This window comes from Pseudozyma hubeiensis (assembly GCF_000403515.1).
Source record: "Pseudozyma hubeiensis SY62 DNA, scaffold: PHS3, whole genome shotgun sequence".
NCBI classification, from domain to species: domain Eukaryota; kingdom Fungi; phylum Basidiomycota; class Ustilaginomycetes; order Ustilaginales; family Ustilaginaceae; genus Pseudozyma; species Pseudozyma hubeiensis.
In genome coordinates, this window is record NW_012133785.1 from 51,703 (window position 1) to 66,601 (window position 14,899).

At 53.3% G+C, this 14,899-nt stretch overlaps 6 protein-coding genes across 6 annotated transcripts; all 6 read left to right on the top strand.

The window, feature by feature from the left end:
- Positions 1 to 723: 723 nt before the first annotated feature.
- PHSY_000077 (aspartyl aminopeptidase) lies at positions 724 to 3,203 on the top strand (the record flags this gene model as incomplete). The annotated part of the gene is made up of 3 exons (XM_012330720.1): positions 724 to 1,740; positions 1,952 to 2,126; positions 2,434 to 3,203. The coding sequence occupies 3 exons, from the start codon at positions 724 to 726 to the stop codon at positions 3,201 to 3,203; spliced, it is 1,962 nt and encodes a 653-aa protein (XP_012186110.1).
- Positions 3,204 to 3,518: 315 nt separating this feature from the next.
- Positions 3,519 to 4,214, top strand: PHSY_000078 (hypothetical protein; the record flags this gene model as incomplete). The annotated part of the gene is made up of 1 exon (XM_012330721.1): positions 3,519 to 4,214. One exon carries the CDS (start codon positions 3,519 to 3,521, stop codon positions 4,212 to 4,214), a length of 696 nt encoding a protein of 231 aa, XP_012186111.1.
- A 949-nt stretch (positions 4,215 to 5,163) lies between these two features.
- Positions 5,164 to 5,928, top strand: PHSY_000079 (alpha-aminoadipate reductase; the record flags this gene model as incomplete). Its single annotated transcript, XM_012330722.1, has 1 exon — positions 5,164 to 5,928. The coding sequence occupies one exon, from the start codon at positions 5,164 to 5,166 to the stop codon at positions 5,926 to 5,928; it is 765 nt and encodes a 254-aa protein (XP_012186112.1).
- Positions 5,929 to 6,382: 454 nt separating this feature from the next.
- PHSY_000080 (NAD-specific glutamate dehydrogenase) lies at positions 6,383 to 7,150 on the top strand (the record flags this gene model as incomplete). The annotated part of the gene is made up of 1 exon (XM_012330723.1): positions 6,383 to 7,150. The coding sequence occupies one exon, from the start codon at positions 6,383 to 6,385 to the stop codon at positions 7,148 to 7,150; it is 768 nt and encodes a 255-aa protein (XP_012186113.1).
- Positions 7,151 to 7,827: 677 nt separating this feature from the next.
- On the top strand, positions 7,828 to 8,645 carry PHSY_000081 (mitochondrial ATPase subunit ATP4; the record flags this gene model as incomplete). The annotated part of the gene is made up of 2 exons (XM_012330724.1): positions 7,828 to 8,463; positions 8,571 to 8,645. The coding sequence occupies 2 exons, from the start codon at positions 7,828 to 7,830 to the stop codon at positions 8,643 to 8,645; spliced, it is 711 nt and encodes a 236-aa protein (XP_012186114.1).
- Positions 8,646 to 9,137: 492 nt separating this feature from the next.
- PHSY_000082 (peptidyl-prolyl cis-trans isomerase A) lies at positions 9,138 to 14,470 on the top strand (the record flags this gene model as incomplete). The annotated part of the gene is made up of 3 exons (XM_012330725.1): positions 9,138 to 9,252; positions 10,762 to 11,589; positions 12,645 to 14,470. The coding sequence occupies 3 exons, from the start codon at positions 9,138 to 9,140 to the stop codon at positions 14,468 to 14,470; spliced, it is 2,769 nt and encodes a 922-aa protein (XP_012186115.1).
- Positions 14,471 to 14,899: the final 429 nt, after the last annotated feature.

Genomic DNA, 14,899 nt, shown 5'->3' on the forward strand with positions numbered 1-14,899 from the left:
TGATCGATGTCGATTTCGCTGGAGGGAATAATGAGTCAGAACACGACCTCAAACCCCGAACCTTAGGACATTTTGCGGATACCACAAAGCAAGTGGGCATAGTTTCACATGTCATTGGTGGGCAGGGAGTACAATACGATTTGCGCCCACGTTGCGGTAATGGAACTCGAAAGCGACCGCATGCACCGATGGCAAGGGCTGCTGGAGTTGAGACTGTGACTTCGCTCAAGCTCTCGCTAAGAAAGACTAGTATGTGAAAGGATGGAAGATATGAGCGCGCGTCTTCGTGCACACCGTCAGAAGGCTCAGTGCGCGACGCAAGGGGATTCGCGAAGCTAGGTTGACTATCACGAGCGCGAAGTGGGCGATACACTCTGCGGGTCAAGGAAGTGCGTTGAGCAATAGGGGTAACTACTTACTGTACAGTTTGTGGTCACATCATAATTTGATGCGTTAGTTGCCATTGGACAGCATCTGCTTGGTGGTACCACAGGTCTTGCATGTCTACGGAACCGCAGCCTTAGGGAGGGCGGCTCGATGCTGAGAAGCTACAGTACTGTACATCACCGGCGGTGCTCATTCGCAATTGCGCAGGCTCGATGAGTAGACGAGCTCATTCCGTCAAATAGTCGCCGTCAAACACTTGTGAGATTTTCTTTCATCATCTCGACCCTGTCAGATCCTAGACCAAGAGGACGCCTGCGCGCTTCCGCTTTGTTGACGATGCGGCTCCTTCGTATTACTTTGTTGTGGCTGTCCGCGGCTGTGCTGGTTTTCTCGCAGTGCTGCAAAGCTGCCGGCGAAGAAAGCGGTGCGGCATCACCAGGGGTGCAAGAAGCGGGAGAGCCAAGTGCGCCTACTCTGCAGGAGATCCTCGACTCGACCTCGCGATTTACTCAGTGGCGACGGATGCCGATGGCGTACGAGTACATCAATTATCTCAGCTTCGACAGGGTCTCAAAACTGCTCTCAACTTTCGCTCGCGATCAGGATGCGCACCTTGATCCGCATCTGCCCTTCTATGGTCGCATCCCATTGTTCTCAGTCGGAACACCACCTTCGGTCGTCGAACAAGCCTTGAGAGACTATGGCACCGTCGGAATCTTCGACTCCGTCCGGGGTGAGGCGATGCAGATCTACCGCGATGAAGGCCATCTCTCGCAGCAAACGTTTCCCGACTTGCACAAGGTTCTCACCGTCTTTCGACTGCCCGGCAAGATTCACGAGGTCAAAAAAGCGGTCTTCGGCCAATCCTTCCGGCCCATTGCCATGGATAACGTCGATGAGGTACCGCATGCCAAAGGTCTACCCATCTTACTTCCGAATCACGACTCGGTTGCTCATATGATAGCGGCATCGAATCAAGATCGCAGAGCGTTTTTGCTTCCACAGCCTCGAAACACATTCATGGTCATCAACCCTCGAACCGACGATCTCGCCAGCTTCCCCAGCGCCGAAATTACCGTCGAGATCAATCGAGTCCGCAACGCCTATCATTCCGACACGCAGGCCTACGGTAGAGCACTCGCATCGCTCAAATGGGGTCGCTCTCTAGACCGCATCCCGGAATTGACGCATTTCCGAAGCACGCCCCCTTCACTCGGACAATATCAAAGGTTCAGGTCTAGTACTGCAACGAGAGATCAAATGATAAGCGCGTTGCACGATCATGGACGATTCCGTCTTTACCTTGATCAGCCAGGCCAGCCGGACATTGCCTATAGAGTAAAGTTGACGTTGGTAAGACCACCGGGAGGCTCACCGAGGAGGGAATTGAGGATCGAAGCTTTGACAAGAGGAGAGAGGCTTGCAGAGAAAGCGATGTCATTGATGAAGAAGGTACGGCTGCCGTCTTGAGGGTCTTTGTCAGCGGGGTGAGACTTGCAACAAAGAAGAAATGCTGAAGATATTTTCGCCGAAGCCCTCGAGCCAGCTCCATTGTGTGCACCAGCGAGACTCGGAATGCAGCGTCGGAGTGTCTCCCGGAATGATCGGAAGTCGATACATCATTACGGTTGAATGTATCCAGATGAAGGTTGATAGCGTCAAAGGCTCCAACGGCTCCGTTGTCCAGGGCGTTGAAGCTTCAGATTGTGACGTCGCCCGGCTGCAAACGCGTGACAAGGGTAGGTCAAACCAGTGCGCCGATTAGCGTTCAACTGCCCGGTCTCTCGCTTTCGACCGAGTTTGCGTTCTGATCGCTCGAGGACTGTTCCTGAGATGAGCCGTATGAGCTGCGGTTGGGCCGTGAGATCAACCGAATGGAAACTGTGTCTGATATAAAGACGTGATCTGGAACAAGGAGAGGTGACAGCGTCCGATCAGACAACGCTTTCCGACAAGCATCCTCACATGCCGACATGAGTCCACTCTTCTCTTTGATGACCACAGTCTTGCTCCTACTCAGCTCGATCGTCTCCCTCTCTTGCGTAGAAGGAGTTCCAACCGATGGAAAGCGCAAATATGAACAGCCACAGGCGTCCACGATGGCTACGTCATCTCAACTCGACCCGAACTCCCCGACTTCCCCCTATGACCTCTCACCAGTCTCCTTCGATGACATCATGCAAGGTCGTTTCCAACCAATTTCCGTATCCCAAACGACGCTCCAGCAGATCCTTGAGGGCCAAAACGATCCTTACACACTCCTCTTTTCCGACCAGCCCCGACACGATTGGGCGCCCATCATCGAGCTCACTCACCCGCGTCCTTTCCGATCTCTGAACGCTCTGATGCACCGCTACAAGCATCTTCACATCTATAGACGTTCCCCCACCCCCGCCAATCCCTATACATATGACTCTATGATCCTCCTTATGCGAAGACCAGATCGACCACCTGGAATTCTCATCTCTCCCGGTTCAAGAATCGTTGGTCTCAACGAGAGGATCGTTGAGATAGAACGCATTCGACGCAGGTATGGCTCTGAAGTGGCGTGGGCTCGATTCCAAAAGCTTTTCACGCCATCCGAAGAGGCGGAAGAGGCAAGAGAAGGAAGCAGCATGTGGCCGGAGATCATCAGCTCCCAATTCGTTCCGGTGTTTGATGGGGATGGAAGATCGGTGAGAGATCATTTAGATAGGTACAGGATGGGAAAGTTCTTGAGTCTGGACGGGACGCATGTGTTGGGAATCAGGATCGATCGGCAGGGTGTAGCTGATCATTTCGAGCAGGCCTTGAACGAAGGTATTCCGCATCTGTGAGATGCGGCAATGGTTGCTCGCAGCTGCAAAGCTTGATGAAGTCAGCAAGGATCAACTGGCGGGACGGGACATTGCTCTATCTGGACCTCTTTTGCAAAGACTTTTGTCCAGTTTCATCTCGGTTCTGTCGAGTGTTGGTGTGGGTTCAAATTGCCGTTTTAAAACTTCCCGCCTGATGCCTGAGACTGCCTTCTCTTGTACCTAACTACCAACTCTCTGCACTGAAGGACAGTGTAATCGCGAACGACCTGTGTGAGGATGATACAAGTTTCGATGACGATAAGCGCCTGCGTCTGGCTTCTGTTCCTCTGCGGAATGGACGCCGGCGTGCTCGCCAGTCCCCTGGAAAAAAGAATGAACGGTCGTGGTGATCAACTTCCTTTCGACGATCTTCACGTCGGGTTCTTCAGACATCGACCCTTCCCGTCACCTCCTTTGACGGTGGACGCAGAAGAAATGTATCCCGAAACCTACTTTTTTCAACAGCGTCCCGTATTCTTTACCGACTCGGCCAACCTTCTCAACAGGGACAAGCTGCACGAAGCTTACAGCTTGTGGGGCAAGATTCACGTCGTCGATACCGATGGACCTAGGTTCCTTACCATACTCCCGGACACCCGGCGCCCTGCGGATGCTTTAGGGCGATATACACACGACGAGGGTCTGGAAAAGTACGTTGAAAAAGTGCAAGCCATTGAGCGACTCTATGGCAGGAGCATCGCCCACGTTGCGTTCGGACCGGTCATACTTAGAAGGCCGTCAGATGTACCTGATCGGGAGCGCAGATATCCTGAGCTGGTGTTGTGGAGAGACATTAGAAATGCGGCTCCATTGCCCTTCAACCACGGCCTGAACTCCGGCCAACTCAGGGATATATTGAAGCGGGACAAATTCGTCAAAATCAGTAGTCAAGATGGCCTCTCATCCTTCGTGTTGCGCTTCGACGTTGATGGGACGCTCCACAACGGACTTCTTGGCGACATGGATCCCGAGCTGCTCGACTTCTTCTGAAGACTATCTCTGCATGTCTAGGTGTCGAATGTTTGTCAACGTTTTTCTCAGTTGACCATGAATTTCAATGTCAGTGTTTTCACTTCTTGCCTCCGCTACATCATCGTAGCGATGCCCCAACACAAACACATACGTTTCAGAGCGTCAAGACGACAAAGACTTCCATGGTGATCTGAAGCTTGTGTTTCATGCCTTCGGAGTACTGAGCGTCGCTCCTTGATCACATGAAAAGGAAGGATTGGTAGATCTCGGACAAGATCTATCAACGTTCCGGATCTATCAGTGTTCCGGGATCGATGAGACTCCCAAATAGCCGTAGGGACGTTTCCAGAGGACTATGGTGGGGTAAGAGTGGACAGGGGAAGGGTGCCTCGGGGAAGACCGAGAGCTTGGAGGTGAAAGGGCGAGGAGGGGAAGAGGTCAAGCACGGCACAGCCAAAATAACTCTGATGATCTGTGTGATACGAGATTCGGTCAACCTTGTCCCTCTCCTCACTCTCTTGTACGCTGCTCGTCCCCACAGGGCGATATCGACCTCCTCCGTAGCGGCCGAGGTCATGAGGCACAGTAGGCTTAAGGATGCCTGACCGAGATGAACCCTGTTGCGCATTGCCTTTCCAAACAATGCCTGCTCGAAGGCCGCTTCTGTTATCCCACAAGATCACACGGAACAACGCGGCAATATGCTCCGCCGCTCAATGGCTCGGAAGAAGGAAAACGGTTAGAATAGGCCGACAGGATCGAACGCCACCTCCTTTCCAGATATGAGTCTCTCTTAGCCACTCTGCGTCCGGCTTAGTCGAGGCCGATAAATGTGGATCACTGCGTACCTCTCCACCGGGGCCTAGCAAATAAAAGCGACTTGATGAACGCCCAATAGGGGTCACAAGACAGTCGTTCACGATTCTGCCCGGGAAGCCTCAAATGTACCCAGGGGACTTGCTTCATGATGAACAAGTTGCAATCGAGCCTCCTCACCGTGGTTTGGATCTGTCTCGGATTCGTCTTGGCGCCTCCTCCTTTCAATCAGCCACAAGAAGCTGTCGAGGAAGCAGCTGAACCCTCCCTGCGTTCCAAAGATTCATTCGTGTCGTACGAACAGCTGGCGGGCGGTGGCTTCGAGCCCGACGTCAAAATGACGCCCGTACCAGAAGACTACGTCAGAAGAGAGCTCTATAGATATAGAATCTTCTACGAGGGTTTTCCGGTGTACTTTGTAGAACGCGAAGGATACAACCTACAAAGGATGCAGCGAGGCTTCGCAGACTTTGGAAAGATCTACATTGCCGGTCCCTCTCTGACCGGGAATCCGACCCTCAAGGTTGCCAAAGATGCACAGGGGCATCCTGTCACAAGCGAGGCCTCGAAGGATGTAACCGAATTCGCTCATGACGTACTCGGCGCTCGTGTTAGCTTTGGAGATACCGCAACACTACTCGCCTACGGCTACAAGCTGGATCCTGCTCCCTACAGGAAGGTCGGTTGGTTCAAGGTGAGACCCTCTCCGCCGGACTGGGAGAAGGTGTGGAGTGCAATACCCAGGGACAGAGCCACCGACCTACGCTCCGCTAGGCAGCTGCTGAGTCGGCAACGCTTCATCACCTTCACTACCACGGATGAGACCGGCGTACTGGGAATTCGCCTGTTGCACGATGGCCGGCAGCATATCAAGTGGCTCGTGTCAGAGAGTCCGTTCTACAGTGCGCTTCATTGACGAGTTGAAAGAATTCTGGTCAGCTCGACTCGATTGCGCCCTCGTTGAATTGGTGAATCCGCTGCCATACGTCCTTTCCGAAACCGATGTGTGCTGGAGCACGTGAGCTTCTACCTCCATGCAACGTCAAATTCACCCACTGCTTTCATGTTGTCTGGCTTTCCCGAAAGATCCATTCGCACGCTCCAGATTGCCCCGCCTCCCCGTGTGAAAAGTCTTAGCTTCGTTCTGCGGGGATGCTATGAGCTTCTATCTGAGCTGTTCCCAGAGTGTCAAGAGTGCCGGAAGCCAAACGCGTCAGGTGACGGCGTTGGTCATTGCCGGTAAAGGAGGAGGCTCTCACCTTCCCGTCAGGACGATGCATTCTTGGAATTTGAGCTTTGCTAGGAGTGATTTGTATCCCATCACATCTCTACCATCTTTGTACGCTCAGTTGCAATCACGACCAGGCAAGATGCGCACTGCTTGCATGATGTTGTCCTCTGTCTTCTTCATCGCCCTCGCAAACTTCGCCCCAGCTGCCGCTGAAACCAAATCTAATACTTTCGAGAAACGCATGGTCCCTCCTGAACTTGGTGCGAACCGCGATCGCGTGTCTTTCCAACAGCTCTCGGATGGAAAATTTCGAGGCATTGACGATCACCTTCCAACCGAGTCTTCGTATCGACCCACAGCTCATGATGACAAGATGTTCTACGACGAGAAGCCTCTTTTCACTTTCAAGAGACAAGACTCGAGATTGCCGGCTGCGACACTCCGTCAAGCTGTCGCGGACTTCGGCGGATTTCACGCTCGTGTCAAAGGCCAAGGACATGTTTACACCCTCACGCCTCGTGTAGAGAACGACGAATTGATCTGGCCATACAACTGGGACGAGGTCAGCCGGTCGCTCAGTCTTATGGTGAGACGATCCGACTGGGCAGAGGGTGTATTTGGCCAGAACGTGGTCAAACTCGCACACGGTTATCCCGTCGGTTCAGTTCGTCCCGGAGGAGGACTTGGTTTTCCCCGGCAGCTTGAAGCTCCGGAATGGACAAGAGTCCATCGATCTGAGCCAGTCAGCTCCGAATGGGACGTGCCCACCCTGAGAGGGAAGCTGGACGACTATCGCTACTTGCGGTTCTTGGATTCGTATGGTTCGTATTCGTTCGGCGTAAGAGCTTTACCTGATGGCCGCATTGAACACACTCTCGCCGATGCAACGAGACGAATACTACATTGATCTGCCACGCTAAAGCTACGAAAATTCAGATACAAAGACAGAAGAGCGGGAGGTCAATGACGCAAACATTGTTCGAGCCTTTGCCCTACGGTTAATGGTCTTGCCCTCAAACAACCCTTCTTCGCGCCATGCAAATAGATTCCTGTTGACATTCATTAAAAAATCCATCTTGCGTAAACAAACTGAGCAAGAGCGACTCTGTTTCCGAGCTGATCAGAGCGGCGACCTTCGGCTGACTGTGCAAGTGTTGAGGAGGTGGAGACTTAGGAGTCTTATGAACGGCTTCCGGATCATGGCTCTTGCTTCGTGTTAGACTCGCATAAGCCTGCGAGTACCTGTCTGCGGTACAAAGTTGTCACAAATGAAGTTGTGCCCGATGGCTGCGGTTATCGCTAGGAAACCCACTCTCATCTCCTCTGCTGTCGAGTCAAATTGAGGCTTGCATCCGTGTCGCTTCGTCGAGGGTCATCGAGATCGCATTCATACGGACGTCGAGCCTCGATTCTGGCACTGGAACAAAAGGCCGCCGATTCGAGCTCATGTCCTTCCCACCTTCAAAGGCATATCCCCTTTTTACGTGCTGTCAAGCTCTTTCGCTCTCCTGACCCCTCTCACATTCGCCAATCTTCACATCATTGTTCTTTACCCACTCCACCAAGATGCTCCTCGCCCAGATGATGGTACTGCTTTCGGCGCTCGCGCCTGTTTTCGCGCTGCCCGTACCCATGAACTCGCCCGATCAGGATGGACGAGTAGGCATTCCCCAAACGCGGTCATACGAGCGGCTTTCCAAATCCGTTGGTAGCTCGTCAACGGACGACTTTGACGTTGGTTCCTACCTCCCTAGGGTCCTTGCTATCAGAGAGCCCGGCACTCGTACGTGGCTGGCCAAGCAAGTCCCCAAGCTCAAGCACAGTCTTTCTTTCTCCAGAGCCGATCAAGCGAAAAGAGGTTCGGATCTAGCAATGGAGAGAATGATCAAAAACCGGCCCACTGACACTGAATTCCACAAATCGGTTGTCGAGCTCACAAAGGATCCAAAAAGGGTCGCTGGCGTTCATGCTGTTCAGTTACCACAAGATCAAGGTCTGGGAAGTCAAGTGCTGACGATATTGACGCGTAGACGTAAGCCGTTTTTTGTAGTCGACAGCGGCGGTCGAGTTTGGTTTTTTGATGCGAAGAAGGACGGAGACATCGTTCATTTCACCTACAATGGTGATCTGAAAGGAGGAAATGATGTGATTGTTCGGGAAAGCCTTGGGCACGAAGCTGCTCAGAGCATTGAGGCGAAAGCGAAATTAATCGTCGATAATGTGAGGCTTGGACGTGCTCCCTGACCGAATTATCACTGGCGGCGCTCAGCTCGTACTTGTCAATACAGTTGCCAGCTCCCTCAATCACGCCGTGTTACTCGCCTTAGTCGATCGAACACAAGCTCTTGCGGTCCTCCATTGACATCTGTGGCATAAAGGGTCAGCAGCGAGAGAAAATGTGATTGGCATAGACTGTCTGCGACTGCGCAAGCTCCATCCCATGCGCTGTTCACATGCTTTGCGAGCTGTCATAGAAAGATGAAAGATCAGGCAGTGTCGACATACATCGCTGACAGCCGTATCCAGCGTCAAAGCCAGTCCGATGAAGCGAGCTCGCAGACATGCTTCCCGCCAAGTGAATACGAAGTCGTTCGAGGCTCGAAGATAATGGTGGTCGGACATCGCCAGAGCCTTTAGTGAGCTTGACTCATACCGAAGTCGGTATGGTTGGCTGGTCGAGACCTGACTCGGGTACGCGCCAAGGTGACGGCTATCGTTCAATTTTCGAAAGTTTGAGCTTGTTCTGATTGTCCTCTCACTGCCAGGCCATATGGAGGAACAGCATCGGCTGAGAGTGTGGATGTCTCTGCGCCTGTACGATGCAGCTTCCTCACTCCCCGAAGCTACAAATGCGCCGCGGCCAATCTTGTGCTCTTACAAGCTCGGAACGTCATATGGTCTCTTTGCTCGCCGAACTTTTCCATAATCTGCTGGCCTCATCGGACCAGACGCCTCGGAATCTATTCGAAAATCGAAGTCAGCAAGAAATGACTCGCCTGTTCCGCACACGTAAGGTGATGTGGTGCTTAAAGCTCGCAGCACTCTTGTTCACACTCGTATCGTACGTAATCGCAGTCAGGCCAAAGCCGCTCCCGCCGATCGACGAAAGAGTCACCTTGCCGGACAATTCAGCAGGACCCCTGTGGTCTGGAGATGCCGCACAGTCTCATACTCCTCAGATCAGCGGTCCGATAGACGCAGACCTCTATGCACCACGCCCTCAATTTCGTTACTCTATACTACAAAGAGTGCCGGTCTCAGGACTTGTTCGCTGACAGCAAGGCAGGCTCGTTCCCTATCACCTCCCGGCGCCCATCGAGATATTCCAGAGCTCAGTTGGATCCACTAGAAGCAGCTCGAGAAGAGGCTTCGGATGGAGTCCTCGAAGGAACGATGGCGACTCAACTCCTTCCTCGAATCGTGAAATGCTTGAATTGATGGAGGAGAATGAAGAGATCAAATCCGCTTTCGTCCAAGACAACATCCCAGACACTTCCACAATCGGGACAAAGTATCACATCGTACAGCTCCGTGGTCACGGGCTGGATGCTAGGACGATCGAGTTGCTGCAAGGAGCGGGACGGTCTTTCTTTGTGCAGGGAGCTGGGCAGAAATTGTGGTACTTTGACACGAAGGACGGCGGGGTCTTCACGTTTACGGACAAGATAGAAGGCTCAGACAAGCGTTTCCTCCGAGCATTTTGGTCCGAGCATCTCGGTCGCACAGTTCAAGCTTCCGGAGCAGGACAGGGAGGTGTGAATGACAGGGCCATTGCCTCGGTTATTGCGACACAGGGCGCTACAAGGCAGGCGAGGATCGGCAATTGGTGGCTACGGAAGTTCCCAACTGGATTCAAAAACTTTCTCAGTAGGTCTCGGCACTGGACGTAAGAAGACCTGGTAGCAACGAAATGCAGCAGTCTCGATGAAGGCAAGTCTGGGGTCCACGTCCCTCTCCTCCAGCCTTGAGGCGGATATGAAGTTGCTGTCCCTCTTTGACACCCACCGCTTTTGTCTGTACACCATTCTTTGCAGCTCCGCATCAGTGCTTCATTTCAATCAAGATACTACTGTTCCTGGTTGCTTCAGGCTGGAAAGACGATCCACACCATCTGGTGAGCTGGTCAATTCTTATTTGTGCGTGCCAGTGTGTATCGGCGCTGTACCGATTGGACATGTCAATTCATCCACTTGATGGCTCTCGGATGATCGATTATTCCACCAAACTACCACGCAGGGATGAGGAAGCAGTTCGAAAGGGAACCCTTACACAGGGACATACCGAGAACAGCGTGCCGCGTACTCGTTTTACTTTTCTCAGGTGGGCTGTAACCCATCGTCGAGCGCCCCGACAGACAACGATGTGCTGGTTCAATGGCGTTTGTGGGTAAAGCATGACCTTGAGTCTCCTAGTTGTGATTTTGCTAACCTCTCGGTTGCTTCATCAAACTTGAAATAGGCCCGACTCCCTTCCTCAACATACTCTTTTACCCTCACCTCTTTCTGCTGCGGCCACTAGTACAGTACACACCCTTTCCACACCTCAAACAGCATCGTACTCGCCACTTGACCTCTGTCTTCGAATCACTTCAATTGTTGACCTTGACGATCAACCGCTTCCACTCTTTGACTTCGACCATGATATCTTTCAATCGCGAGAAGGCTGCCGTGTTCTTCTACCTGGCCATCATTGCTTCGCTCCTTACGCTCACTGTCGCTCCACCAATCAACAATCCGCTGCAGACGATCGACGAGGACAGATCGCTCTCAGACGTGAGATCGCCCCCTTTCAATCCTAACGTCCTCACACCTCAACCCATCATCCACATGCCTGAGGATGAAGTGGACCCATCTGCTGTTCAATCTCGGATCAGAAGCGTCCACAATGATGCACCCTGGTGGCGCAATTGGAACATTCCCTGGTTTAACAACCGAGATCCAGCAGCAGGATCGATCTCCTCCGACAGCCAGCTTCAACAAGTTATTCGCAACGGACCGACACGCAGTGTATCCGACTTGAAGCCAGACGTCGCTGTCACACCCATAGGACGTTCTTGGCTAGGGGTCAAGCTTCCTGGTAATGCTTGGGACGGTCACGTCGTTGCCGCAATGAGGCAGAGGGCTTGGCCATTCTTTATCGCTGGAAGCAACGGCGAAGCTTGGTTCGTCAAGAGTGATGGCACTTTCAAGAGGCTCGACGGCAATCAAAGAGGTATCGTGTGGGACACGACGCACGCAGGTCAGAACGAGAAGGTTCCTTTCGATAGGCTCAAGCTGCCTGGAACAGAGGCTGCCAACGTAGCCGCAGCTAAGGCTAGGAGCAGCACATCGTGGTGGTCTAGGATCAGTGAGGAGGCTAAAGGATGGCTCGGAGGACTGACTCCCAAGATGACGAATGGTATTAGGTACTTAAGAGGTCCTTGAAGCGCGGTATGGCCGGCCCGTATCGCTGCAGTACAGGCTCCTTTCTCGAGCTCAACCTGTCCTTCTGAAACCCTCCACTGAATTATCACGAATCAAATATTACGATTCATCGTACCCCTTACTTTCTTGCCTCGTCTGAGTTGTCTTGGTCGTCGAACCGCCACATTGCTCGCAATGTTGACGACCGCCTTATCTCGACGAGCACTGGCCCAGACAATGTTGGCTGCACTGCTGTATCAGCATATCGAGAAGCACCATCGATTCAGTCGTAGACTTGCATTGCCACTTGTTCAAACGGCTTCGAGACCCGTCGCGAAGATGATCAGTTCAGACGGCAAGAAGCCATTGATACTATTGTTCAAGCGCGTGAGAATGACTGACCCAGATCGGCCCACCTGACTTCAGAATCGCTTGCACTTCCACGCGTATCGCTGACAGTGGTCCCGAATGAGCTCGAGTGGGATTTCGTTCCTGCAAAGCTCTCTAGGCAGTAAACCTGTGGAGCCTCAATGTCAAACTCGTGCTTGCGACGGGGTGGTGACGCCGCTTGATCCCTTTGTGTCCTGCGCTTCCACCTCGAGCCGAAATGACTCGTACTCATTAGCCCACTGAACCCACGCCTTACGCCCATCCCTTGAACGCAGAGGGATTGAATCAAAACACGTACTGTAGCAGCGATTCTGTGCCATCCGCATTCGTTTCATCACGTATCCATGGGCTGTATAGTCATCTGCAACCCTTTATCCGAAGAAAGAAGTAAACGTACTGTGACCGTTCAGGTACAAAGGACCCCTCGCAGAGCTCACTCTTTCCTAGCATCCCCAATCTGCGAACGAGTGCATTCAGCAGCTCACAGCATCACAACCTCTCGGCGTCTCAAGCGCACCCCAGCTTCCGCCATGCTATCTTCTGCCTTTCGCCGGCGCAGGCGTATCAAATCTCTGTTGCCGCCAGTCTTAATACTTTGTCTGCTGGTAGCCAGTCTGAGCGTCCTTTGCGTACCTGTTGGAACCGGCGCGAGTGCTTATCCTGGAATAAGCTCAGCAAGTGTGTCCTCACCGGCCGCCGGCACCGGTACTTCGAGCGACTCGAGCTCAGATGGGAGCTTCAGATCTGCCACGGGGTCGTCGATCGGTGATCCCAGCGACTCGGACTCAGATGGCAGCTTCAGATCTGCTACGGGGCCACCTGACTGGCACGATGCTGCCGACTCCGCTGCGAGCTCTCCACGCAGTCCGAGGGGCTTTGAGCGCTTCGACCGTCTATGGCAACTCCCTTCGTCTTCTACCACCTCGGAGGATCGCGGCTCGTCCAGCGACGAAGAAGCTCAAGGGTCGGCAATCGCTCAAGACAGACTCAGAGTTGAGCACAAGGGCAAGAACATCATGGACGATGCAGGTGCCCCAGCACTGTCGACGACGGAGATTGGCGAGGCTTCTACTAGATCCGCGAACGCCGCTGCCTCCGACAACGATTTCCGTGCTGCTCGTGACGATCGAGCTGCACGAGATCTCCCTGCAGCACTGGTCGCAAAAAATCTTCCAAACGGTGGGGAAGATATTTATCTGACGAGCCCTGAGAATCAGCACATCAAAGATGCCATCAAGGCGCTCCCACAATCTCGCAATTACTATCAGCTCGTCACGACGCCCGATCCGGTAGCGCCAGGAGGAAGTCGAGTGTATCGATACTACAACGAGCCCTATGCAATTCGCTACGAGCGGGTACCATATATGCCTCCTTTCCTCTCTCGAATTCGGCGGCTAGAAGCGGAGGATCATCAACGGAAACCGCCATCGTACGAGGAGGAACAGATAGTCCATGCTCCACAAGAGGGCACGCCCTCGATCGGGACCAAATTCTCCGACGCGCATTGGAAGCTTCGAACTCACTTCAACGATCTCAAAAACATCATTGCGATTGGAAAGGATCGACGCCTGGCCAACTATCACACGACAGGCGGAGTGGCAGCTTTGTACGGTCGAGAAGAGATTGGGATCGGTAAAGTCATTCCATCGGAAGCGAGACGAATCGCACAGGAGCTGGGCCAAGTCCACATATTCTACGATCCAGACAGACCACAGGATCAAGTGCGAGTCGCCTACAATGGTCCACTGCTCGCGCCTGGCCGCCAGACTTCATTGGCTCCCGCTGAACAGTTCCATGCTTACATTGTACCGAAGGACAGGGCACTTCCTCTACCAAAGCATTGGAGGGACGAAGGTTTGGATGAAAGGACGAGGTCGCTTCGGGCGCTCAGAAGAATGAGGGAAGCCGAGAATGGTGAATGGAGGACGGTCGACATACGCGATCGTTGGCCGGCGAAGTGGGATCAGACGACGAACGAATGGTTGAACAAAGTGAACGGTTGGCGACAAAACGTGCAGAATGCGCCGACGAAGGTGAAGGAATGGTATAGGAGCCGAGGGCAGCGTGTCGATACTGGAACAGACCGAGCTGGGCAAGAGGCACAACAGCAAGCGAATCGCCGCTCTAACGCATGGAGACAAACACTCGCTGATGCGTGGACCAAAGCCAAGGGACGATGGACGCAGGCACGTCCCGAAGCCGACGCGGATGCCTCCCGCGCTGCAGCCGCCGTGTCGGACAGCAGCCAGCCGTCGCCTGTCGCCAGAACATGGACCGACATTCTGAACAACGCTGTCCAAAAAGTCAAGCAGGCGTCCACCACAGCCAAAGCCAAAATGACCGGCTGGAAAAAACCCCCTTCCACCGCTGCAGAGCAAAGGGTGATCACCGAAAATGCCCAAGATGTCGTCCGCCCGATCCGTCGTCGTCGTTGAATAGTGTCGTCGATCGGACACGGAAAACCCTGCAAGCTTCGCAGAGACGGCCGTCGCCTACTTCTCTACAACAAAATTACTGTCGTTACACGATTCTTCATCCGCTAGACGGAAACAATAGAATGCCTTCCTTTCAAGCATCTGCATGTGAGCATTCCTAGTATATCTTCTTGCATTGTGTCTTGTTCGGGAATGAAGTTCAGCCATCATCCGCAACCCTCTGCATCGGAGGATAGAAAACCCGATTCGCCGCCCTAACAATCTCCCCCTCCCCGCCTCCTCCTCCTCCCTCAGGATTTATCCACTGCCCATACGTCAACCACCTCCCTCTCCCGCCTCCCCCCTTCTCCACCTTCCCTTCCTTCACCGCAACCTGACTCTTCCTACCCTTCTTCCTGCCCCCCGCTCCCCCACCTTCCCCCTCCTCAC